The following is a 26,075-nucleotide window of genomic DNA, read 5'->3' as shown; positions in this document are numbered from 1 at the left end:
GCACATCCCAGCGGCTGGCACCAGCTCGCCAGCAGTCACGATGAGTGACATTTATGCATCTTGTCGGGATTTGATGACATTCCCCACACCGTGACCGTGAGGTGTAATCTGTTCCAAACCAGTCATAAAAGAAATTTTAAAAGCTTAAAATAAACCTAGAAAAAAGTAAAATCTTAGTCATACTCAGAAATAGGCTGTCAAAACAAATCTACCAACGTAATTGTAACAACACTGTTTAAAACTCCTATGCCCGCTATGAGGGGCAGGGTGTCCTGTGCCCGCTGTGACGGGCGGGGTGTCCTGCCAGCAGCCTAGCATGACAGTCTCGGCAGGAACGACACCTTGCACATGAGGCACACCATTAGGTCTGGTGACCCCACTTCTAGAAGTCCTTCCTCAGGAAATACCAGGAAGCTGGTCTTGAGATCTACACCCACGGTGCCACCGTTTGTAATAGCAAGTGTTTGGGAAAAGCTCCCGCTGGGTGTCCTACAATTGACTTAATTCCGACTGTCTGTGAGGAGGGCCCGATCGCACAGGCCCAGGGCTCAGTCCCTCGAGGCCCCGAGGACAGAGTGGGACACCCCCGTCCTCGGCTGGGGGAGAGGCAGGGGCAGTGGCAGTCATCACGGTGCTGGAGGCTGCTGGGGGCTGCGTGGTAGGCTCACAGGGAGGGGGGAGAACGGACTGGGGGGCCGGGGTTGAGACCAGAGGCGGGTCTGGAAGGACTCGGAGCAGCCACGAGGGCCCGGAGGCACTGGGGCAGCTAGGTGCTCCGGGGACTGACAGAGGAGGCCAGCGTCGGCAAGGGCAGCTGTACGGGAAACAGGTGCACCGTGCATCGAGGCTGTGTGGGCACTGACCCCCAGGCCAGCCCAGATGAGTTGAAGCACAAACAAGGCAGGCACACTGGCTGCGAGACATAAAGGGTGCGTGTGCAGGCGGCGGGAGGAAGGCCAGGCTTGGGCCGCCTCCCTGCCCCCCACCGTACCTGCTGGGCTGGCCCTGGTTTGAGCCGTCCTTTCTCCTCCTGCAGGTCTGCGTTCCCCCAGGGGGGACGACCCAGCAGGTCAGCACCAGGGGAGACTGACGCCCCGGGCCCCCCTGGGTAACTCGAGGGCGGATGGGAAGGCCCTGGTGGGAGCTCCAACTGGCTGCTAACCGAACAGGCCAAGGAGCCTGACCTTGACCACAAAGGCCGTGGGGCTTCAGGGTGTGAGCGGAGACTGGGAACTGGGCTGGGGCAGGCGGCTGGGGAGCCGATCCGGGCAAGCTCGGGTGGGCGGTGGGCACGGAGGACAGGCCAACCCAGAGCTGTTTAGAACACGGAGTCGAGGCCTCTGAGCAGCCGCTCGTGAGTTTGTTGACTCCCCTGGCTGGCATCATTAGTAGTCATTCACCGGAGTGTTCACATGAAGAATTTCCAGCAACACCTCTGAAGGGAGTGAGGCCGAAACAGGAGCGCCCGTGACCCTTGCGGGCTGCAGAGCAGTTACATGCTGGTCCCCAGGGCCCAGCCTTCCCGGCGGCCCCGCCCCCACCTGGGGCCGCTGTGAGAACCGCAGTTCACCCGGAATGTGGTGTGACACCAAAGCCGGGGCCAGAGGAAAGCTCCTTAACACACGACACTCCGAGGCTCCGAGGCTCCGATGTTGCTGCTGGTCTGGCCAGAGGGCAGGCTTGATCCTCCTGGAATGTGTACTGAGGTCAGCTGGGAAGGAAAGCGCCAGAAAGCTGCTCCCGAGCCACTGCCCACCCAGCAGAGACACACAGAGCCAGCAGAGGGCACTGCCCTCTTGGTGGGGGACCCGGGGAGATGGGCAATAAAATGACTGCAGGGAAGACAACAGAACAGGGCCACAAGTTAAAACCACAACAGAGGAAGGCGGTTGGTGGGGACATAACTTTCGGATCGTTGAGTAAATCTGAATGACCAGGAATCCAGAATGAGCCATGAGATTTGAGGAAGGGGCTCCAAGCACAGGTGCAAGAGTCCTGAGGCAGGGAAGCCCGGGCCTTGGGGGAGGCGGAGCCAGTGCAGGGAGGGGCAGAGGGAGCCGGGAGAATGAGGGGCAGGGGCAGGGGTGGGCTGCTGAGCCAGGGAGCCGGGGCATGTGGGGGCGAGCTGCTGGGTGAGAAGAGCCCAGACGGGGGACAGGAAACCCCAAACGCGGTGTCGGTCCAGCCAGTGACCCCTGGAGTGGCTGACGGGGCATCAGAGGGAGACAGCCGTGCAGGGAGCTGTCTCACAATGGCCGCAGGGCCAGGCAAGGACTTTGGGGTTTGGGGTAAGAGTTTTGGGTGGGCTGAGCCAACAAGTCCTCAGGAAGTGCACGTTGCTATCAGCACAGGGGAGACTGGTGGCAGGAGGGCCAGTGTCCCCCAGGGGCAAAGGTGCCCAGAACTCCCTGGGTCACAGGGCTCAGCTGCACCTGCAGAGGAAACCCTGCCCCTTTTAACTGTTAGGCCACCTGCCGGCACACAGGGGCTGCCCCGCCGTGGATCGGGGGTGTTTGCTCTTAGCCCCTTGGCATCTTTCCTCCCATCTCCACTGGTGCGCTGGGAGACACTCCCTTCATCCGAGGGCACGCTGGTGACGACGCCAAGGGGTTCCTGACGCCGCAGGGCAGGGTCACTGACGGCAGGAGACAGTGGCTGAGGAACGGGCCCGCCACCCAGTCTTCTGGACCGGTTCTCCCGCAAGCTTCCTGTTCGCTTCCCAACAATCCTTTTCCAGGCTGACCGGGCTACTTCCTGTTGCCTGGCTGACACAAGACTGAACCCCTCTCCCGGTCGTGGGCAGCCAAAGGCCTTTACCGCGGGCTGGCACGTGCCTTCCGAGGGCTGGGCAGGACGCCGGGCCAGCTCACGGAGGCCCCAGCCTTCCCACGGCCTGGGGGGTTGGCATGAGGGCCCCAGAGGACCTGTGGCTGGAGGTGGACCTCCCCCCAGCAGACGTCACCACTCGCCATGTCCTGGAGGCCAGCTCCACTCCGGTTCATGGCGGCAACCCAGGCAGAGGGCCTCCCAGCCCTCCGGCACCCACAGTTCATGCAGCCTCTGCCTGGTATCAGCTCCTCACTTTGCTCCGGGAGAACCCCCTCCTCACCCTCAGCCACGCGGTTTGGGAGGGGCTGCCTACCCGGAGCTGGAGTGAGCCCAACGTGCTAACGCCAACTGGACCAGCCGATCCTTGCCTCCACAAGTATCCAGACTGGAGCTGTAAGCCACAGGGCATCTGCCAAGGAGGGGAGCCTAGAACGAGTCCGCCCGGCTCATACCGGCCCTGGGCATGGGCGTTGGAGGCCGGAGCCCCACAGCCATCCTGCTGCCAGGACGAGGGGCTGGATCCTCTGGGAGACCATCTGCAGGCCCCACACCCGAGACCAGCTCCGGGGAGACAGAGCAGGGGCAGAGGGAGGACGCTTAGTGACCGCATGGGAACCACTGGTCAAGCCTCTCTGGAAGCCCCTTCAGCCAAGTCCTTCCTTGTTTAAGCCACTGTGAGTGGGGCTTCCTGTCACAGCCTACAGGGTCCCAACACTGAAGCAGGAGACGGGGAATGAAAATAGTGTGCCGAGTGCGAGGCCCCAGGAAGTGCGGAGAAACGAGAGCTGGGAGTGGTGCCGGCCGGCCAGGACCCGAGGGGTCAACGGGGGACCCCGGCACGGGCAGGGGGACACATTGGAGGGGGCGGGCTCACTCAGCACTGAGGGGCGCTGCCTGTGAGGTGAGCAGGGGACAGGCCATGGAACACACGGGCTCAGCACCTGGCTCCGTGAGCCCTGGGCGCCTGACAAGTCATCGTTAGCGGATCACCGGGGTCTCTAGCAGGGCACACCAGGCTGGCTGGCACCGTGGGCAGGTCACGGTGGAAGGAAGATGGGGGTGGGTGGAGCTAGCAGCCCTGCTGGGCCATGGAGAGGCAGGACTGCCAGTCACAGAGCAGGACGGAAGAGCCCAGGAACGGCACACCTTCCACCCAGCCCGCCGGCCACATGCCCACTCGGGCCAGCTGCATCACGGCCCAGAGGGGAGTCCAGACTGTGGGAGGTCAAGGCCACCGGCCCTCACAAGGCCCAGTCGGACTGGCCAGTGCTGGTGGGACGAGGAACCAAAGCTGGAGACTGGCAACAAGGCCACTCTGCGCAGGAGCTCTGGCACCTTCCCGGGCTGGGACCAACCCAGGGCCCCGCTCACAGTGACCTCCAGGGGAGAAAGATGGCACGACGCCGAACCCCCCAGACGGCGCAGGACACAGACACGCGGAGGCTCCAGAGACCCCCCCGGCAAGTTTATTTCGAGCCTGCTGGTTGGTGAGGATACAGCACAGGGGAGGTGACTCGTGGGAGACGTGGGACCTGGCCTCTCTCTGCCACACGGCCCGCTGGTTGGTGAGGATACAGCACAGGGGAGGTGACTCGTGGGAGACGTGGGACCTGGCCTCTCTCTGCCACACGGCCTGCTGGTTGGTGAGGACACAGCACAGGGGAGGTGACTCGTGGGAGACGTGGGACCTGGCCTCTCTCTCTGCCACACGGCCCGCGGCACAGCCGCTAGTGCTGCCGGGAGCGCAGGGACTTCCTGCTGGACTTGGACACGCCGGTCTCAGGCTCCTTCTGCGGGTCGAAGACTTCTACACACAGAAGGGGCCGGGAGACACGAAATGCAGGGCTGGACGCACCCCTGACGCCCGTTCCCGCCCACAGCTGCCCTGGCGTGCCCGGGACCCGTCCTCTGTCTCACGCTCCTCACTAACCCTCCTTCCACCTGCGAGCACAGCGACCCCACGCACAGCCGCAAGGGAGCTGCGGATGCCACCTTCACGCCTCCTCCCCAGAGCTGCCGGGAGAAGGCTTGTTTCTATTGGGTTCCAGTGAGCCCTGAACTGTGCGAGCAAACCAGCCTTCACCCACACTTCCTCCAGAGCTGCCCGACGTGGGGTGCAGGCCGTGCCCCGAAGCCCTCAGGCTGCGCTCAGGCCTCCCTGCCCCCTCCCCCACAGGCCGGGACCCACCGGTGCTTCAGGGACACCAACCTGGGACCCTGTGAGGCCAGTAGTCGTTACAGTGGGGGCAGCGCGGCTCGGGATTTGACTGGAAATACTTGGCCACACAAGGTAAGTGCATCCTGATTCCACAGGTGTCACAGCTCTGACCCTGGAACGAGGAAGACGACAGCTGGGGGCTCCGTGCACAGCTCCACGCCCCCGCCTCACCAGGACACTGTCCAGCAGGCCACGTCCTTAGTCCTCCGTGTGCCAGACTAATAATGACAATAACTCCAAGGTCTCTAGTGCAGTGGCTTTTACTAGAGAGTCCAGACAGATGCAGCCCGACCCTCAAGGTCCGAACGGGCAGTGGCGGCCGGCAGGGCCTAGCAGAGCAGAAAGCCTGCCCTGAGCAGCGCCCGTGCACACTGTCCTTCCATCCTGTATGTGGGCACAAGGACAGAAACAACTTGTCGGAAGGCACTGGGCGCCCTATTTCAAATGCTTTAAAAAACACATGTACAGGACCTGGCCTGTTGGCTCAGTGGTAGAGCATCAACCCAGTGTGTGGAAGTCCCAGGTTCAATTCCCAGCCAGAGTACACAGGAGAAGTACCCATCTGCTTCTACACCCCTCCCCCTCTCCTTCCTCTCTCTCTCTCTCTCTCTTCCCCTCCCGCAGCCAAGGCTCCATTGGAGCAAAGTTGGCCCGGGCGCTGAGGATGGCTCCATGGCCTCTGCCTCAGGCACTAGAATGGCTCCAGTTGCAACGGAGCAACACCCCAGATGGGCAGAGCATCACGCCCTGGTGGGCATGCTGGGTGGATCCTCGTCGGGCACGTGCGAGAGTCTCTCTGCCTCCCCGCTTCTCACTTCAGAAAAATACCAAAAAAAAAAACCCACACACGTGCTCTCTGTCCTAGAAATCTCAGTTCTTGGGATTCGGCCAGAGGAAGCCCTCCCCAGGGAGCCGGTGGGAAGAGGCCAGCAGAGTGCGGTACCATCGCACAAAGACGGACGTGGAGACCTCCGGCCCTGGCTCAGCTACTGTGAAGCCCTACAGTCCACAGTGTAAGACCCAGGCCTAGAGGGTCAGCGACTGGCACAGAAAGTGGTCCCCACTCGTGTGCCATGACAGCACAGGTGCACGGCAGACTGACGGCTCCCAGGAAAGAGAGTCACGAGCCTGGGACAAGAGGCCCTCCCAGGAGGGAGCAGGTGCGTCCGTGTGGCCCTCCGAACACTTCCAAGGGCAGGCCCTCCTCCTGCTCGAGGCAGAGGCCACGGCAAGCTGAGGCCGGGCCCTCATGCGGTACCTGGATGAGCCCCCCACCTGGTACTTGGATGAGGCCCCCAGGAGGTACCTGGATGAGGAGGCCGTGGCAGATGTCGCAGATCTTCACAGCGTCGGGGTACGTCTCCCGGATGTGCTGCCCCATCTCCAGGATGGTGCGGCTGTGCAGGGTGAACTCCCCTTCCTTCTGCAGGGACACGGGACGGGCGGCACTCAGGCCACGGGCGGGCCAGGCCCTTTCCCGTGAGTCCCCCTCCTCTGCAGGGACACGGGACGGGCGGCACCCTCAGGCCACGGCGGGCCAGGCCCTTTCCCGTGAGTCCCCTCCCTCTGCAGGGACACGGGATGGGCGGCACTCAGGCCACGGGCGGGCCAGGCCCTTTCCCGTGAGTCCCCATCCCTCTGCAGTCCTCCGGGGGAGGCCAGAGCAGCACTGAGGCCTGGATGCCACCACCCACTGAGAGCGTACCCAGCCCCGGTCAGCAGGCGTCCACACAGCCCCTGGCCGAACGGCAGGCGTGCACCCGCACAGGCCCGAAGACAGCCGAGGACTCCCCGCCCCACACCTCTCACACCACACCTCTACTGCACAAGCGTGTCACAGACCGCCGGCAGCCCAGAGTGAGGCGCTGTCACAGCCCGCCTACAGCGTGGACACTGAGGCAGAAGGGAGGCAGCCACACCAGCCCCCACCCCATCCTAGAAGGCACAGTGAGCACCTCCCACACTGCTGCCCGCAGCCACCAGGGGTCACCCCAGAGCACTGCCGGCCTCATCACACACCCAGCCAGCAACATGGTCCAGACAGGGCAAGGACAGGTCCAGGTCACACCATGGTGGCACTGGTAGGGGGGCCTCCCAGTTCCCGGCACAGTCCTTATGCCATGTGACCTAAAATCCCCACAAGGCCAGGAAATGCGGGAAAACCCAAGGAAAGATAGGTCAGCTGCCCCGTCACCAGGTCACAGGAAAGCAGTGGGCTAAGGGAGAGCCCGTCCAAGGCAAATGTCACCAAAGCCCCTGTAAGCTTATTCTGATGCATAAAGTCAACCACTGAGCCGGGATGTGAGTCTGTCACCCATACCTGTCATTCAGGGAAGGGGGCACACCTGGCCAGCAGGGGCCACTGGAGCCTGAACCCTCCGAGTGGTCCCAAGAGCTCCCTCACTTACTTCCTATCTGCTGATGACCAGAGCAAGAGCCACTGCTCCCGTTCCGACACTGAGCCCCAGCCCACCCTGGCTGCTGCCCCTGACATGGCGTGCTGTGTAGCCAAGCCCGGGACGTGCATTCCCCCAGCCTGGGCCGCCCACAGCAGGCCCGAGACACCCAGAGGGAGAGACAGCCACACGGGCAGTGTCGGTGCCCACGAGCTGGCTGCAGGGTGGGCAGGGCGCCGTGCCTCTCGGGTGTGGGCGCAGTCCCAGGGCTGTTTCCTTCACAAAAGCTCCCACATCCGTAAGGGGGTGCGTGTCCTCAGCCGCCACCCACCGTCCCCTCCGAACTGCACCCGGCCCCGCCTGCCCTCTGTAACCCCTCCAGCAAGCCTATCTCTGCTGCGCAAGCCAGCCTGCCGCTCCCTGCCTCGACCCCGTTCCCGGGCTGAAGAGCCACCCCCGTGAGACCACTGTCCCCTCCAGTTCCCAGAGCGGTCTGGCCTTAGCTCCCTGAGCCCCCTCCGTCCCCCGAGAGCACAGGGCCTTTGCACAGGCTGCCCCTTCAGCCGGGGGGATCTTCCCCACACCCCTGCAGCGGCCTCCTGCACAGCCCTCAGCCGTCACTGCTCAGTGCAGGCAGGCCCTTGCTCAAGCTGGAGGAAGTCCTGTGAGCGCTCCTCGGTAAGCACGGTAGCGAGACGTCTACCTTCCCGTCCTCCCCGCCCCTGCGCCCGAGCGCGCGAGTGGTCTGGCTCACTGTCCCGTGCCCCCAGGACTCGGCCCGTGGTCAACATGCGAGACCAGGTAGAGCTGTTCCCGCAGACACAGCTCCGGCCACCTCTACCACACATCTGCTGCGTGCCCACAACCGCGCCCAGTGCTTCTCACTCACAACCCTGCTCAGTCCTGGGGGCCCGTCCCAGGGAGGGGCCGGTGGGGCGCCCGGGCCCTCTGGGCCCTCCAAGGAAGACCACACAACTGGGGCCTCGTGACACTGCCTGGTGTCTGACCCCGCAGCCACCTCAGCACCTGCCCGCCTGGACAAAGCTGCCCAGGGCCTAGGAGGAGGCCCCCACCCGGGCACCAGCCTCCGTCACCGTGAACCAGGTGCGTGGGGGCAATGTGTCCACACGTGTGAGTCTTTGGAAGATCCCACTTCCGGCAGGCTGAGGGCCACAGAATCGCAGTCCCTCCGAGCACAGTGCTGCTCTGGCAAGGCTGGTCTGGGGGCCGGCCAGCGCCCACCCCAGGCCCCCAGCTGTCCCTCCGAAATGCCACCGAACTCACGGTGACCCTCCCCACGCCAACCAGGTCTAAGAGCATCGTTTGCCACTAACTGGAGGACTCCTGACAGCAGTCAACACCCGTCTCCTGACGGGAAAGGTGCCAAGGAGCGGCAGGTGGAACGGCGGGGGCCCCTGGGGACCCCACTGTCCCCACCAGGCCCGTTCCCTCGTGCATGTGCACGCCAGGCTCAGTAAGCAGGAGGACACCCCAGGGCCACATGTTCATCTGCAGCGCCCGCACCAACCCCGACTGCGCAGGCCCGACCCTCCTCTCTCCGAAGCCCGAAGCCACCCTGGAGGAGGCAGCCCAGCGGCCCCGTCTCATGGAGAAGAAACAGCAGACGGGAGCCCCGACCAGCCCTGAGTCCCGCAGGCCCCGGGGCGCGTTCCTTCCTGCTGGCCCGCCTCCCTGAGCAGCAGAGGGCCAGGCACAGGGTGAGTGCAACAACAGCGGTGGCACATGTCCCGGCGGCCAGGACAAGCCGGGCCAGGGCTGCACACGTGGGCGAACTCCCAGCGCCGGATGGGGAGCGGTCAGCCTCGCAGTGAGGTCACAGGACTCGAGTGTGTTTCAGTGTGACCATCAGTACTTCCGGGATCACTTTCTCTAAGTTTTCGGTCAATCCTGTCCCTCTGGAGCTGCGCCCCTCTGCCCAGTCTCCCGCCAGCATTTGCTGGGCGCCCACAGGCGTGACAAGGCCCTGCGGGAGGACGGCGCGGCCCCTGCCTGGAAGAGCTTGGTCCGCGGCCAGCAGAGCCGAGCTGTCCTGCACGTTCCATCCAGCCCAGTCCCCCTGAGAGGAAGAAAACCTGTGGCTATGACGGAGGGTGAGCCGCCGTCACGGGGCCAGGGCCTCAACATGGCCCCGCCACGTGCTGGGTGGGAGACATCACCCAGACCACGGAGCTGGGCTTTGTTCAGACAGCTGGAAACAGCTGAGGGGTTCCCGATGGTCACAGGGTGGCCAGGAGGACCCCAGGACAGGCACACACCAGGGGCTCCTGCCACCCGTGACCTCCCGGCCGCCTTCCTCCCTCAGGATCTGACCACAACTCAAGAGCACGGTCACTGTGACCACCAGCAGCACGCTCTCCCCAAATGGGAAGTGAAGAACCGTGTCGGCCCCACACCCCATGCTCAGGCCCAGGTCTGACCGCCACGTGGGGACACAAGGGCCAACCTGCGCAGACCCACAGACACGGGCATCGGGGGTGGCACTCGGGAAACCGGCGGAGCTGAGCCCGTCGGCTCAGGTTTCTCAGAAACATGTTCTCTCCACGCCTATTGTGGGAAAGAACAGGAACATCTGTTCTGCTCCGGTCAGAACAAGACACGGGGTGTCAGGAAGCTTGAGCCTGTAGTCCAGTCCTCCCACAGACTTCCACACGCCTCTCAAGTCTGTCCGCCCGTCCCCGAGAACAATGACTACGGGGGCACTTCCTCTGGGAGCCCGTCTCGGGCACCTGACACACACCCCCCCGTGCCCGTCCTTCCCGCCTGAGGTAGACACTGCGACTTCCCTCAGAGACACAGAACACGGGGTCACCCAGACCAGACCGTGACCCATGCCCAGGTGTGGCACTGCGGCTGTGCTCCTAACCACTGCACAGCACCGCCCCACAGTCCAGGGACCAGGGCTCAGACCCAGGCTCCTACAAACCTGGGCACGAACCCTGGCTCTGTCACTGGATGGGGCCCTGGACAGGTCACACGAGTGATCAGGAAGCTGCCCATCCCGCTCACAGGGTCCCTGTGGGCATCAAGGCAGATAAGGGCCTGAAAGGCTCGACGCACAGCAGGTGGACACACTCCGGTTCGGGAGGAAGAACCGTTGTCACTGAAACGCACGCCCAGCAGCGGGGCAGACGGACAGATGGACTACCTCGATCAGCCACTTATTCTGCACGAACTTCTGCAGCACCTGCTCCGCCTCCTTCTTCCGCATTCTCTTGCCTTTAAGTTGATCGACCAGGTTCAGAATATTCGTGGAAGAGGCAAAGCCCGTTTCGGAGTCAACAATCAGCTCCAGCTGGAAGAAACGGCAGGACCACGCTCACCCACCGAGCCGGCACACACAAGCCTGACGCAGGAGGGCCGACTCTGGCGGGCAGAGCGGGCAGTGAACCACTCCTAGCACAGGCAGGACTGTCCGCTGCTACGACCCTGCAGGAAGTAACTTCATCACAGGCATCAAAAGCCACAGACATGGTCACTCCTAACTCAAAGTCCCAAATAACGGCTCTCAGTGCCCCCAGATCCAGGAAGGTCACCTCACCTCTTGTGCCCCTGCCTCCTTGAAGAGGGAGCAGCTGGGAAATGGATGAGTGAGTGGATGACACAGCACCCCTCCTGCTCAGAGGAGGCCAGGCCGCAGCCAGAGGGGCAGGAGAGTGGGCCGGGCCGGGCAGACAGGGAGCCCGGAGCCACAGTGGCACCGGGGGCCCAGCGAGGACAGGCTGACGGGCACGTGGCCCCGAGCCCCCCCAGGAGACAGGCTTCCTGAACACACCAGGTGTGCTTGTGCTCCCGCATCACACAGCCAGGGGCCCAGCGAGGACAGGCTGACGGGCACGTGGCCCCGAGTCCCCGGGAGACAGGCTTCCTAAACACACCAGGTGTGCTTGTGCTCCCGCATCACACAGCCGGGGGCCCGAGCCAGCCTGCAGTCGGACCAGGCCAGCCCTCCCTCCAGGCAGCCTCTGGACCTTCCGCCCACCCCAGGGCGGCTGGGAGTTCTGGGAGAGGCGCCGGACAGCTCCCTGCAAAGGGCTTTCGTGGGCAGCAGCGGTGACCCTCCAAGACTGCAATTTCCATTTATAATGATAAAGGCAAGTTTCCCATAAGAAACTCGGCTGATGGGAGTTTGTAACGCCGGTGGCCAAGGCCAGGCAGGTTCTCACTGGATTCAGGCAGATGGTAGAGAAACTGCAGAGCCGGAAAGCACTGGGGCATTCCCATCTATTGGAGGCTCGCAGAGCCAGGTGAGCGAATAAACAACAAAAGGGAAGGAGCTAACAAAGGACAACCTGCTATTTGCAGGAAGGGCAAGGGAGCAGGGAAAACCACACCTCGCAGTGGCGGGAGAGCCATCGGGGAGCATCATGCCCAGGGAAGCGCCCACAGCCGTACATAGGCTGTGCACGCACGCCTCTGCCACGTGCTCACGCACTGAGCAAGCAAAGTGCTTGCAGCTGCTAACCCGTGAGCAAGCCTAACACAGCTGCCCCACAGAGTCACTAGTACTCACAGCCTTTCTAAACAGATCCAGTTCATTCTCTGCAAAATCGGAGGCCATTTTGGAGATTGGAGTCGTTGCAAGATTCACCTAAAAAACAAGTGAGCGTTGGTGAACTCACCTGTCGGCTCTCCCTCCCTCCATCCTCGGCCCTCACTGAGTGGGCACCTCTCTCCAGGCCCTGTGGCCATGGCAACGGATTTCTAAGCAGTCTTATGTACTGACTTAAATCTTTAGCTCAGTCAACATGTCTAAATCTCAGAAATTTGAGAACTTCCAAAGGTTGTACAAAAGTTTCCAAACTCAGATCAACTTGGAAAACTTGCCTGCACGCTCACGGAGCTTCAGATGCTCACGGAGCTGGGAGGCAGTGGAGGAGTCCGCGCACCGTTTACCCAGCACTTCCGGTCATCCGACTCCATAGCCCTTTCCCCGGTACGGTACCGTAAGGCTGGGGGACCCTGGGCGGGCGTCCCTCTCTGTGTGGGCCTGGCTGGCCCGAGCCTGGTCTCCTCTGTCTGGCCTACGGCAGCTCCCTAGCCTGGGGCTGAGGCCAGGGGCTGGGGGCCTCGTCAGCTTCCCCACCTCTGCTCCACCTCACTCCCTAGAGCTGGGAGGGAAACTGCGAAAACAGGCGGCTCCAAACCGGGCCCAGCCGTTCTTCCCCCCACACATTTTCTTTCCACTGCTTCTCTGTCTTGTTCCAAAGGAAAAGCATTTAATCCCTTTGACGCTAATATTCCATATATTTGAAAACTTCTTGGAGAAAACTGTCAACAAACAAAGCCACCGTGCCTAGCGGGCAGTGGTGAGCGCGGAGTGCCAGAGTCCAGGTGCAGCTCTGGTCACCCCAACCCTGTTGATGGCGGAGGCCACTACACAGACTGCAACCACAGCGGCCCACGCAGGGAGACCGGCACGCGGGGCTCAGAGCCTGTCTCCCTGTCTCCGAGCCCTTGCGGAGGCGGGTAACCCCCTTCTTCCCAACCTGGCACTAGGCTGTCCCGGGCCCAGATCCTCACCAACGCCAGCAGAGGCTCCGGCTGGCTGGCACTTACCAGCGCATAAATGGGTCTCCCATCATCTTCGGTGACTCCTTTCTTTATCTCGATATACAAGGACTCCAAGACACTGTTAATGGTGGTGATGAAGTCCTCCAACTTCTCCTCGGGAGCGTTGGCTGGAAATAAACAGGCAAAATTGGTGGCGGGGGGTGGGGAGACATGCTTCATCAAACACGTGTAACTTGTTTTAACTCGTTTCAGTCGTTCAACCTAAACAAGACAGCAAAGCCAGCGGTGGGCAAAGGCCCCATCCTCTTGGGCAAACGCGGCTTCTTCCTTCCCGGACTGTTCAGAGACAGAGCGCGCTGTGGGGCAGAAAGGCTCCGATCCGTCTGCTCCGCTGGGCCGCCCCCGCCTGCACTCCCAGCCGCTCCCTCCGCACCGCGCACGCGCTCTGGGTGCACACGCTCCCGGGGCGCAGACCCTGCACCGAGCTCCCGCTGCGCTCACAGCACGACCTAGCTCCCCCACCTCGTCCTAGCTCCCCGGGAAAAGGCTCTGGCCGGGACGCCCACACAAACATGTCAGGTGTACTTCCTTCCCTTCCTCCCGTGACTGACATCCAAACGTTTCTCAGACACGCACAGCCCGGCATGCTGGGCCCTGGCGGGCCAGCCAGGGTAGGAACAGCCGCTCACTCAGTGCTGCCAACAGGAGGGGGACTGTTCCAGCATCCTTCACAAGCTGCTCGTGCATCTGGCCAACAGCCCTGGGAGACAGGCACTAGCATGCCCCTCCTAGACGCAGGGGGCGCTGGTGCCCCGGCACCAGGCACATGAGCAGCAGCCTCGCTGCCTGTGCGCAGTCCGGCCTCCACGGCACCAACAGGGGCACAGGGCCCAGAGACCACAGGGACGCCACAGCCACCGCCACTGCCGGGGTCCCCCGTCCATCAGAGCAGGGGATGTGCAGAACCTAGGGTGGGGTCACCCAACCCAGTGCTGTAGGGGCCTGGGGTGAATGGACAGCCCAGAGCCCGGGAGGGAGGAAGAGCCAGGAAGGAGGATGGGGCTGCAGTCCCAGCAGGAGCCAGGGCACAGGGCCCCGCGGGCCAGGGGGGCACGTGACCTCCTGTGGGCAATGAGGAGCCTTTCAGAGCTGGAAGCAGAGGAGGGTCAAAGTCACCTGCTGTCTTGGTGCCCTTTGTACTGATACTTTTTAACCAAGCATAGGTATTACTGTTTTCCCTTATTTAAATAATTAACTGATTTCAAAAGATTTCTGCCTTTAAAAAAATCACTGAAAAAAACAGCAGAAAAACATAAATATGATACCATGTATGTTAAAAACAATCATAAAACCAACAAAACGATCCTGCAGGAAAGGCCTAGCAGGTTACCCACAAAGTTGATAACCAAGGGGGTCATCCCGGGGCTCTTAAACTCTGTGTCTGACTTCTCACAGAGAAGGGCATTTCTAAAGTCCTTGTATACCTAAAGATTATTAGAGGTTGAAGAATAGATGATGCCCTGGCTGGTTGGCTCAGTGGTAGAGTGTCCACCAGGGTGTGGATGTCCCAGGTTGGATTCCCAGTCAGGGCACACAGGAGAAGCAACCATCTGTTTCTCTACCCCTCCCCCTTCTCTTTCTCTTTTTTTCTCTTCCTCCACCTCCCACAGCCACGGTTCAATTGGTTCAAACACATCATCCCCAGGCACTGAGGATGGCTCCATGGAGCCTCAGCCTCAGGCACTAAAAATAGCTCGGTTTGGAGCATGGCCCCAGACAGGCAGAGCATCGACCCCAGACGCGGGTTGCTGGGTGGATGGATCCTAGTCAGAGCCCATGTGGGAGTCTATCTCCCCTCCTCTCGCTTGGAAAAGGGCAAAGAAGACCACACTGGTGGCAGTGGAAAGCACGGCCACGTCAGCCACATAAGAGGACAAACAGGAATTGTGACAGCAGTACGACAGCTGTTGACAGACTGTGATCAGAGAGTGAGACGCGACCATGTTTCCTGCCTCTGTGCCTTTGCTCACATGTCCTTCCTTTCTGAAATGCCTCCTCCTCTCACTCCTATTTCTGCCTTCTAGTCATGGAAACCAACTCAAATGGCACCTTTTTCCACGAGAGGTTCCTGCTGCCCCCAGTGCAGAGCGTTCACCCCTTCTTCCTTTTCTGCAGCCCAGACCCTCCGCCGTGTGTGGGCCTGGCCGTGCACCTGCAATCACCCGGCTCTGGGAACCTCTCACTCACTCACTCCCTGACGGCGCTCTCCGCAGGCCGGACCCACTCCTGTCCAGCCTACACGACAGTGGCAGGCCCCATCTCCCTCTGAAAGTGACAGCTGACATTTTCCACTGAAAGGCGCTCCTGGGTGTCATCCAGAAAAAGGTCCTCTGGGGGCAGATCAAAGCATTCTGACGGCGGACTTTCCAGACCCTCGCTGGCACGGAGACAGAGACTCGCTCTCTGCCCCTCACCACCACCTCCCGCCCTCCGTGCGTCCCCTCCACACCCCTGGTTAGCTGTCCCGCCTCCTATTTCAGAAACACGTTCTTACAGTGACTTTCATTGAAGGAAAACCCACTTGCGATGCCTGTCCTCATCACAGAAACCAGCCCTGTGCTCAGTCACGCACCCGAGTCTCACCCTCTGACACCTCCCTCTCCACTGCTGACAACACAGGTGTTTGTCAGACCCTGGCTGTAAGGTCTGTTTAAATCGTCACCTGAGAATAAACTCTTATTCAGCGTCACTCCCCCCCAATTGAATTTCCTGGCGGCCACAGCAGCAGCGCGGTGCCGGGCAGCGGTGCAGGGGCTCCGGCCCGTCCTGCTCCCCACCCGGTGGGACCTGGCACGACTCCCCCTCCCTCTCCTCCCTGAAGGTCACCCATCGCCTCTCCCACTTCACGGAGTCTAGGACAGGTCCCTCCAACCCGCCTCCACTGCCACCCCTGCTCCAGCCCTCAAGCGCGGCCCTCCCGCGTCCGGGCCATGTCCCCCAGACAGGCCTCCCCGACCAGGCCGGGTGCAGCCCCTGCTGTCCTCCAGTTCCCAGGCCGCCTTCCCCAGCGCACCGCACTCCAGTCACCACACCCAGCTGCCCCACCACGGAGGTCATCTGGTGACACACAGCAGCCTGGCGGCCATGTTCATCCCTAACCAGACCTGTGTTTATTGTAGCTTTTTAAACTGTCTTCCCCCTAAGTGTGACTTTGTTGGGAGAATCCTCCCAGAGGGTGGGGAGCTGACAGGGCAGACATGGGTCTCAGGAGTGGGCCCAGAACCTATGCACAGCTCCTCAGACACTGTCAGTCTGAGGGGGGCCCAGGGGACCGCTGGCGGTGTCCCTGCCCAGCCGCGTCCGTCCAAGGGATGCTGGCTCTGGCCAGGACATGCAGCTATGCTTCTTGAGCCCTCGTACCCTCAGCTCCTGCCAGCCCCCAGCCTGGCCCCTGGCCCCTAGCCATCCGTCAGTCTTTTGTGCCCTTCCCCAAGGGCCTCCCAACACGGGCCTTTTAAGTTGCCCATAGCTGGGGTCTTTCACTTGCTAACAGGACCCCTAACATGCCCAGTAAGTGTGGCGGTTACACCCGACTGGTGCTTCCAGTCCTGCCTTCGTACCAGCTAAGCTCACTGCTCAGCGCCCCTCCCTGCCCTGTTCCCGCAGCTCACGCTGAGGGGCCACAGTCTGCTCATCTGCAGGGGCGCCTGGGCTGACGGAGTCCGAGGGGCCACAGTCTGCTCATCTACAGGGGCGCCTGGGCTGACGGAGTCCGAGGGCCCACAGTCTGCTCATCTGCAGGGACGCCTGGGCTGACGGAGTCCGAGGGCCCACAGTCTGCTCATCTGCAGGGACGCCTGGGCTGATGGAGTCCGAGGGCCCACAGTCTGCTCATCTGCAGGGGCGCCTGGGCTGACGGAGTCCGAGGGCCCACAGTCTGCTCATCTGCAGGGGCGCCTGGGCTGACGGAGTCCGAGGGCCCACAGTCTGCTCATCTGCAGGGACGCCTGGGCTGACGGAGTCCGAGGGCCCACAGTCTGCTCATCTGCAGGGACGCCTGGGCTGACGGAGTCCGAGGGGCCACAGTCTGCTCATCTGCAGGGGCGCCTGGGCTGACGGAGTCCGAGGGGCCACAGTCTGCTCATCTGCAGGGGCGCCTGGGCTGACGGAGTCCGAGGGCCCACAGTCTGCTCATCTGCAGGGGCGCCTGGGCTGACGGAGTCCGAGGGGCCACAGTCTGCTCATCTACAGGGGCGCCTGGGCTGACGGAGTCCGAGGGGCCACAGTCTGCTCATCTACAGGGGCGCCTGGGCTGACGGAGTCCGAGGGGCCGTCGGGCCCCAATATCCTCTCTCTCAGCCCACCCTCAAGACAAAGGGCACGAGATGCAGACCAGATCCCACTACTCCGAGGCAAAGCCTCGTTTCCGGTCTTGCTGCTATCACTTTAAGGACTTTAGAGAACTAATTAGCAACATCACTGCTCCCTTCAGAATCCCAAACCAACTGAGAAGGAGAAAGTTCAGTATCAAAATATCAGGGTTTTTGCAGGTGGAGCTGGATCAGAGGGTGGTCCCTCGAGCCCACCGACCGGCAGTCAGAGACCCGGAGGACCAGCCACTGGGAGGGAGGAGCAAGGCCCGGCTCCTCACACGTGCTCTCGGAGCAGAGACACCGGCCACGACACTTGTGTTCTCCCTCCTGAGCAGCTGTGTCCGTGAACGTCCCGCGGGCTGTGCTGTCCTGTTGTCAGGCTGACACTGACAGGTTTCAGGCCGGCGAATGCGCAGCTGCGGTCCACCTTCGCATGCGCCAGGCACTGCTCATGAGCCTGGCTCAGCTCATCGCTGCAGGAGCAGCGACTCTGTAAGGCGAGTTATTAGCATCCTCTTTACACACAAGAGGCTTGGAGCAGCTGAGTAACCTCTCCAGCATGCCCACAGCTTGGAAATGGAGCCCAGGCCCGCCTGACTCGGGCCGATCCCACGCTCCTGGACTGAGCCCCGGCCTCTGGAGAACAGAACCAATGTTAGAGAACATTCCCTCCCTCCACCAGCTCCACCAGGTCCCCGGGCACCCGGCACTGCGGCTTCAGAGCCACAAAGGACTCAGACAACAGAGCAAGACGGACGTGTGTGGGCAGTTCCCGGTGAAGTCCCAGAGGCAGCGCTAAGGACAGAGGGCTGCGCTCAGAGGACACACCAGGAGCGGGCCCAGGCCCACATCCACCATTGCTGAGGCCGAGGCAGGAGGTGCGGCCCTGGTCACCCGGCCAGGCCACAGGAGGCCAGCACACGCTGCTGCAGGAGGAGCTGCACCGAAGGCGAAAGGCCCAGGCAGGGACAGAACAGCACTTTCTCCGGAAGGAAAGGCCTTTCCGCCGGGGCAGTTGGACAACTGGACTCAGGGCCGTCGGCAGCGGGGGCAGCACTGAACACAACGGGACACCTCTCCGAGTAACGAGGAACGGGACTGGTTCAATCCATTCGGAGAGGTTTTTCTTCTGGCCACCCCTGTACATATTATCTCCTTTTTTTCAAATAAAATTTTAATTTAACCAATGAACCCCACCTCACTAACCAGGGTCCCTGCTTCCCAGCAGGTTCTAGAACCGAGGGCTCACTGGGTTCTCGGGCAGCAGGCAACAGGAAGTCCGCCGCCCTAACTTCTGAAGAACAATAGTCTTGTTCCAAACGAGGCATCACAGATAGGAAATGCTAATTTTAGGGAGAGGAAATGACAGCAAAGAATAAGACCCCAGGGGACCAAACCCCCTGTGGGCCAACTTCCCCTGTGACAGCCCTCCCATCTGACTGGCCAGCGGGGTGGTCCTGCTGGGTGTGGCGCTGACAGTGGGCAGGGACCCTGGACCAGACAGGGAGCTCGAGCACATCAGGCCTGAGAAAGCTGGCCCCTGGGCTGGGAGTGGCTGGCGGGCAGGGACAGTGGGCCACAGAGGTGGGGGGCCGATTCCCAGCCTGTGGCGTTCACATCCATTTCCAGGGGAGCAGGACTCCCTCGGAATTCAGGTGTGTGAATGAGGAGATGGGAGTGGCAATGGCCGGTCCGAGCATGGCCAAGTGCCGAGGGAGAGGATGGCTGTCTTTTATGCGGCACACACTCAGATGAGCAGTTCTCCACGTGGGCACAGCCGTCACTGTGTGTCACAGCCCTGCGCCCGCAGGGCATCAGACCCTCAGGAGCCGCTGCGGGTGGGCCTGAACACCTCACCGTCTGTTTCCCACAAGAGGACACCGGGGATCACTGGTGAGGCTAAGGACCTACCCGAGAGCACAGGGCCAGTAAGTGACAGAGCAGGGCAGGAAGTCCGACATCTGGCCTCAGTTTGGTGCAGTGACAAAAGGATGAGAGCACACATTTAAGAATAGAAAACTCCTACTTAGATATGCTGTGCTGCATCCTTAGATGCTGCAGATACTTCAGTGAGAAAGTCTACTCGTCGGCCTTTCTGCACATGACGTGCACACAGCTCTTTCCACAGTACTTGGCACAGTCCCTGCATCTCAGCCTCCTGCCCTAACGCCCCCAACGCTGCTGGAGTGGTGACAGGGACACACGCCGACTGTCCCTGCACGGGCAGGACACAGACCGATCGCCGACCCTCTCGCGGGCATCTGCCGGTCAGTACTCCGTGAGCAGCAGAGCAGCACCAGCTCCAGCTCGAAGGCCCGCGGGCGAGGTCAGGTTCTCAGGTCCAGTTGAGTCACCGCAGAAACGACACGCTCTCAGCAGAACTTCACTGCTGGTGCTGTTACTGCGCATTTCCTGTTTGCCTTGTTCTCTGAAAACAGGTGGTCCATCCACCTTGAGAGGAGTGGAGCCCCCCACTCCCCCCGCCACTCGGAACCTCAGGCCGCTGTTGAAGGGGCCCTGCGGGGACCGCCACCCAGCCTGCCACCAGCGCAGCTCGCTCTGTCCGTGCTGTCTGCATTCCTCCTCCTGAGAGCTCACCCGGACAGAGCTGAGACCACACACCCGGCGAGCAGGCGCCCTGATGTAGATGACGTAGGCGCAGTGGGAGGTGGGGAGGCAGAGACACTCAGCTTCCAGCAAAACAAGCCTGAGCTCAGGATTGTTACGAGAAATCTCTTGGTTGTTTTGTTTTCTTAAATAGAGCAGTTAATTTTTAAAAATTGGAAATGTGATGAGACAAACAGAGTACCTGAAAGCTAGATACTATGGACCGTCCACTAACTTTCAAAGTCCAGTGTAGGCCGGAGCCCCTGCCGGAACAAGACACGGTAACGAATGAGGCCACTCTGTCCCTGGCCCACCAGGTATGTGGCCGTGGCTTCTCACACAGGCGGGACTGTACACAGCTCACAGGAACACCTGTCACAATCATTCCGAGAGCCGATGACACAGAGGGACACGGGCTGACCACAGATAACATGTACAGAGCCCCGACCCACAGTCTGCACCAACCAGCCCAAGAACCAACCCCATTTTCTACAGCAGCCAGCCCGGAAGCCAGCCTGCCCCTGGGATCACACTGTAGGACTAAACAATAACCCCGTGACAATCAGCTCAACGCGACCAACACTTGATTAATAACTGATAACTTCCCTAAAGTGTATCACTACTTCCAACGTAGGACCAACCAGAGACAGCCAAATATGCTCCTTGACCAATCACAGATGTCCTGTTTCTGGTTGACCTGCAGCTTCCCCAACAGCCTCCAATCAGGGCCCAGAGAAGCCTCCCATTCCTTCCAGACAAAGCTTCCCCACTCCTCTGCCCGCCTTCCCGTCTGCCGTCTGTCCGCCCACACACAAGTGCAGGGGGCTGCCCCCCGCGGACGCAGGCTCTGCACAGCAGCCTTTGCCTGTTCTCACTTGGTCTTCCTTACTTCCATGGTTTCCACGTGCAGGACACGGCTCAGTGTCCTGTTCCCAGCAGGGCGTGGGAAGGCTGTGACTGGTGAGAGCAGGTCAGGATGCTGTCAGGGAGAGGACTCCAGCCTCCTCCCCGGCTCCCTACACTGCGCCCCACCACCTCGCCCTGGGTGCGGACAGCTTCCAACAGTCGTGGCATCCACTCTGGCCTCCTGCACTGTCCTCCCCGTGCCAGCAGAGCAGGGCCGGGTCCCAACCCCCCCCCCCCCACACACACACACACACACACACACACACGCCGCTGGTGGCTCGCGCCAGCCTCAGCCACACTCCCTCCCGTGTGCGTCCTGCAGCAGCCCCGACATGCAGGTCACCCTGGCTTTGTCGCTCACATCTCCGCACATGCGCTGGTGATTTCCTGCCCCTCGGAAATGCCAAGCCCACTGAGACACTCCCAGAGCCAGAATGGCAGCTCTATGGTCTAGTGATTCCTACTGTACTGTTTACCAACATGATGGATCTTCTGACAGTCACACCCTGACCCTCGCCCTCACCACCACCCTCGGGACTGCACCTAGATGACACGAGGAGGGACACTGAAGGGACAGAAGTGGCACATGCTAAGCATGTGCCAGGAAGTATCCAGCCAGGTGCTGGACAGAAGTGCCTTGATTAATCCTCACAACTTTCCTGTGATAAAGGTAAGATTTCCTTTATAAAACAGAAAGTAAAAGAACCTTCCCAAACCCATGATTTGAACCTGTGTCTTTAAGAAATGGCTTCTGGGCCCCGGCCGCTTGGCTCAGTGGTAGAGTGTGGGCCCAGCCTGCAGAAGTCCCAGGTTCAATTCCCAGCCAGGACACACAGGAGAAGTGCCCATCTGCTTCTCCACCCCTCCCCTTCTCCTTCCTCTCTCTCTCTCTCTCTCTTCCCCTCCCGCAGCCAAGGCTCCGTTGCAGCAAAGTTGGCCCAGGCGCTGAGGACTGCTCCATGGCCTCCGCCTCAGGCGCTAGAATGGCTCCAGTTGCAATGGAGCAGCGCCCCATATGGGCAGAGCATTGCCCCCTGGTAGGCATGCTGGGTGGATCCTGGTCAGGCACATGTGGGAGTCTGTCTCTCTGCCTCCCCACTTATAACTTCAGAAAAATACAAAAAATAAATAAATAAAAGATGGCTTCCCTGTTCCTGCCAATTCCTTACTCCTGAAGAATCCCTCCCCAGTCCCCCCACCTGCCCACACGTAACCTCGGGGCAGGGAGAGGGCCTGCCCACTGGGCTCTGGCTGCACAGTCATCAAGAGCAGGCTGGGGCTGGGGCACATCTTGTCCTTCATGAGTCAGAAACATGAAAGCAGCAACATTTGCTTCATCAGGACTACAGAGCTTCCTGAACCCGAAGATTGCTGCCTCAGCTTGTAACAACTTCCTTCTGTTGTGAAATTTCGTATGTTGAAAAATCCAAGTTATATTGTTTTTTTGTATGTGGCAGAGACAGAGAGAGTCAGAGAGAGGGAGAGATAGGGACAGACGGACAGGAAGGGAGAGAGATGAGAAGCATCAATTCTTCGTTGCAGCTCCTTAGTTGTTCATTGATTGCTTTCTCATATGTGCCTTGACCATGGACCTTCAGCAGACCGAGTAACCCCTTGCTGGAGCCAGCGACCCTGAGTCCAAGCTGGTGAGCTTTGCTCAAACCAGATGAGCCCGCACTCAAGCTGGCGACCTCGGGGTCTCGAACCTGGATCTTCCGCATTCCAGTCTGATGCTCTATCCACTGCGCCACCACCTGGTCAGGCCCAAGTTACATTTTAGATGTCACTTGTCAAGCTAACTCAATGCCACTTTTCAGTTATGATCAAAGACCTAACCCCCTGATTAAGTGAAACGGTGAGCAGGCCCAGACAGGGGTAAGCTTATTGGCTGTTCATCACAGCCAAAGAGGAGAACTGTACAATGAAACCATTAAAAATTATTTGGAGGCAGCTTCTAATTATCACTGAGTCCTCTCTGGAAAGAGAAGGTACTTACAGATACAACTGCAGGAAAAGATGTCAACAACGCCAGTGGCTCACCATGCCTGCATGCAGCCTGCGGGCGCGGGAGTCCTGAGGTGTGCGCCACGACAGCGCAAGCACAGGGCACGCAAGTCCCCGTGGGGACACAGGCGAGGGCGGAGGCAGGTGAAGGTCTGGCTGAGCGGAAAACGTCCGTCCTTCAAGCCCCAGCGTTCCTCTGAGGTTGTGTTCACTCATCTATTCTCGGTACAGGTTTTTAAGGTACCTGTTTCTGTGCCCAACCATCATGTTATATATTCAAATCTTAATTTTTTAATCCAAAATTTTAGAGATTTTACCTAATTTGTTCTGAGAACAATAGATAATTTTAAAGCCCACTAAAAGTTAAAATGAAACATCACATCACATGTCAGGGCTAGAGTGTGGAAGAGTACCTCAGAGCAAGTTGGCAACCACTAAAGAATGTGTGAATTTAGGGGAGAAACACCAACAGACACTACAGCTAGTGAGTAGCCATGGAGTGTCATAGCCTGCAACCTCACCAAACTCACGGATCAGTTCTGGTCGCTTTTGTGAAGACTCCACCAGACTCTCTACATAGATCACGGGCCCTGGTCAGTTGGCTCAGCAGTAGAGTATCGACCAGCATGTGGATGTCCCATGTTCAATTCCCAATCAGGGCACACAGGAGAGGTGACCATTTGCTTCTCCACCCCTCCCCCTTCTCTTTCTCTCTCTCCCTCCCATGTCCATGGCTCAACTGGTTTAAGTGCATCGTCCCCGGGTGCTGAGGATGGCTCCATGGAGCCTCAGGCACTAAAAACAGCTCAGCTGCCAGCAGCACCAGATGGGCAGAGCATCGGCCCCAGACAGGGGCTGCCAGGTGGATCCTAGTCGGGGTGTATGTGGGAGTTTGTATCTCCCCTCCTCTCACTTAAAAAAAAAAAAATCACATCTGTGACTACAAAGTTCTACTTCTTCCTTTCCAGTCTGGAGGCCTTTTTTTGTTTCTTGCTGAGTGTACAGGCTGAACAGAAGTGTGAGAGTGGACGTTCCGGTTTGCTCCCACTACTGGGGAAGCAGTGGGTCTTTCACAATTAAGCGTGATGTTTACAAAGATCCCCTGTATCAGAGGAAGGTCCCTTCTTTTCCTACTTTGCAAAGGGTTTTAATCAGAGAGCTACTGGCTTTTTAAACTCCATGCAGGTAGTTGTTGCTCTGTCTCTTGCACTGAGTCCAAAGGTCCTGTTCATCTTGCTTACTCCCTGCTCCTGAGGGTCTCCTTAGTTTTCTGAGAAACACCTGCTTCATCAGGCAGGCAGATGCAAGCAGAGTGTTTTCCTGGTATCGGTGAGCCCTTCTAGCAAATTATTGAGCCTGGAGGGAGTCGCAGAAGTACTGGTGGCCCAGGACGTGTGACTGGCATCGGAAGCAGCTGGTCTTGCAGGCGGAGTCCTTCTAGCTGTAGGAGCTGATACTGCAGCAAGACAGACAGCGCCTCCTTCTAGCTTAGGATCTGATACTGCAGCAAGACAGACAGCGCCTCCTTCTAGCTTAGGATCTGATACTGCAGCAAGACAGACAGCGCCTCCTTCTAGCTTAGGATCTGATACTGCAGCAAGACAGACAGCGCCTCCTTCTAGCTGTAGGATCTGATACTGCAGTAAGACAGACAGCGCCTCCTTCTAGCTTAGGATCTGATACTGCAGTAAGACAGACAGCGCCTCTTTCTAGCTGTAGGATCTGATACTGCAGCAAGACAGACAGCGCCTCCTTCTAGCTGTAGGATCTGATACTGCAGTAAGACAGACAGTGCCTCCTTCTAGCTTAGGATCCGATACTGCAGCAAGACAGACAGCGCCTCCTTCTAGCTTAGGATCCGATACTGCAGCAAGACAGACAGCGCCGGGCCTGATCCAAGCTGCTCGACCTCCAGCTGCTGCCCAGAGAACGGGAGAGAGGTGGTGTGAGAGAAGACAGCATGTGTTTGGAGCCAAGAGAGGGAAAAACCCTCACTCCCTAGCTGTCAGAAGACCACTGCCCTTCACTGACTAACGTCTAGTGTTTCATATTGTGGGGAAAACAGCTGTGTCAGGCTTGCTCGCTGGTTTCCCGGCTGCAAGCACTTTGCACGGTTAGTGCGGGAGCACGTGGCAGAAAGCCAGGTGTGTGTCTCTGTGAAAAGCTACGGGTGCTGCCCCTCGGGGTGACTCTCCCAGATGGCTCTCCCGCCACTGCGAGGTGCGGTTCCCTGACTCCCTCCCTGGTCACCGTGAGGGGCGGCGTTCCTGATCCCTGCCCTCCACTGCGAAAAGCTGCTTTTCCTTTGCTTCTTCCCCCGCCCGTCTCTGCGAGCTTCCAGTAAACGGGAATGGCCCGACGTTTCCTGGCTCCGCAGTTCCTGTACTGCTGCCCGCATCCAGTGCAAACCCGCCTGGTCTCGGCCTCCAGCATTACACGTATATTCTGTCGACTTTTCGTTATTTCAGACAGAAGGTAAATTGGTCCCTGTTACTCTCAGTCCAAAGTGGAAATCCTCACATCCAAGTCTTCTTTTTTTTTTAATTTTTTTTTATTTATTCATTTGAGAGAGAGAGAAGGGAGGAGCAGGAAGCATCAACTCCCATATGTGCCTTGACCCGGCGAGCCCAGGGTTTCAAACCGGCGACCTCGGCGTTCCAGCTTATCCAATGCACCACCACCAGCCGGGCTAATCTTAACCACCATCCCCGAGGCCTCCTGTACCCACTGCTGTCGGGGCCTTGCTGGAGTCATCTCATTCTGCATCTGTGTGACACACAAGACCCAAAATGAAGCATTCATTCTCTGTGTGCCACCAGTCAGTCCCTAGCTCAGAGGCCGGTACCCAGGAGAGCCTCAGGAAGTTGTGCTGGACGACCCCACACATGCACACAAGCCCTGGCACAGCATCTAGGGGCACTAAGGACTCGGGTCCCAGTGCCATTCAGAAAGGCCAAGCCCAAGGCTTTCCACCAGGACGTAAGAACAAAATCTCAATTCTTCCCTAGCCAGAAGATTCGGGAAACCTGTTTTCCCCTAATGACAGAAAAAGAGTCCAAACCAGAGCCAAGAACAGGAAGTGCTTTGATAAACTGGACAAACCCCACAGGAAACTGAAACTAGAGGAACTTGCGGTTTCAATTATTCCTTTGTTTTCAATTCTCTGAGAAGTTAACTATGTTTCTAGTTGGTAAAAAGGTGCCTCTACTG

The 26,075-nt window shown here is 59.7% G+C and overlaps 1 protein-coding gene across 4 annotated transcripts in view; it reads right to left on the bottom strand.

Moving 5' to 3' along the window:
* Nucleotides 1–4,279: 4,279 nt before the first annotated feature.
* NSMCE1 (NSE1 homolog, SMC5-SMC6 complex component) overlaps nt 4,280–26,075 on the bottom strand; it is a 33,423-nt gene continuing 11,627 nt past the window's right edge. For all 4 annotated transcript variants that reach the window (XM_066275795.1, XM_066275796.1, XM_066275794.1 and 1 more), the window contains exons 3-8: nt 13,021–13,142; nt 11,975–12,052; nt 10,610–10,756; nt 6,354–6,470; nt 5,039–5,159; nt 4,280–4,636 (exon numbers count right to left, since the gene is read on the bottom strand). In XM_066275795.1, the coding sequence (XP_066131892.1) occupies nt 4,557–4,636; nt 5,039–5,159; nt 6,354–6,470; nt 10,610–10,756; nt 11,975–12,052; nt 13,021–13,142 (665 nt within the window). In that variant the 3' untranslated portion in view covers nt 4,280–4,556. The remainder of the gene's footprint in view (nt 4,637–5,038; nt 5,160–6,353; nt 6,471–10,609; nt 10,757–11,974; nt 12,053–13,020; nt 13,143–26,075) is intronic.

The sequence above is a fragment of the Saccopteryx bilineata genome, chromosome 4, assembly GCF_036850765.1.
Source record: "Saccopteryx bilineata isolate mSacBil1 chromosome 4, mSacBil1_pri_phased_curated, whole genome shotgun sequence".
NCBI lineage: Eukaryota > Metazoa > Chordata > Mammalia > Chiroptera > Emballonuridae > Saccopteryx > Saccopteryx bilineata.
Note: the sequence above shows the minus strand (reverse complement) of the source record. Positions and strands in the feature narration are given on the sequence as shown.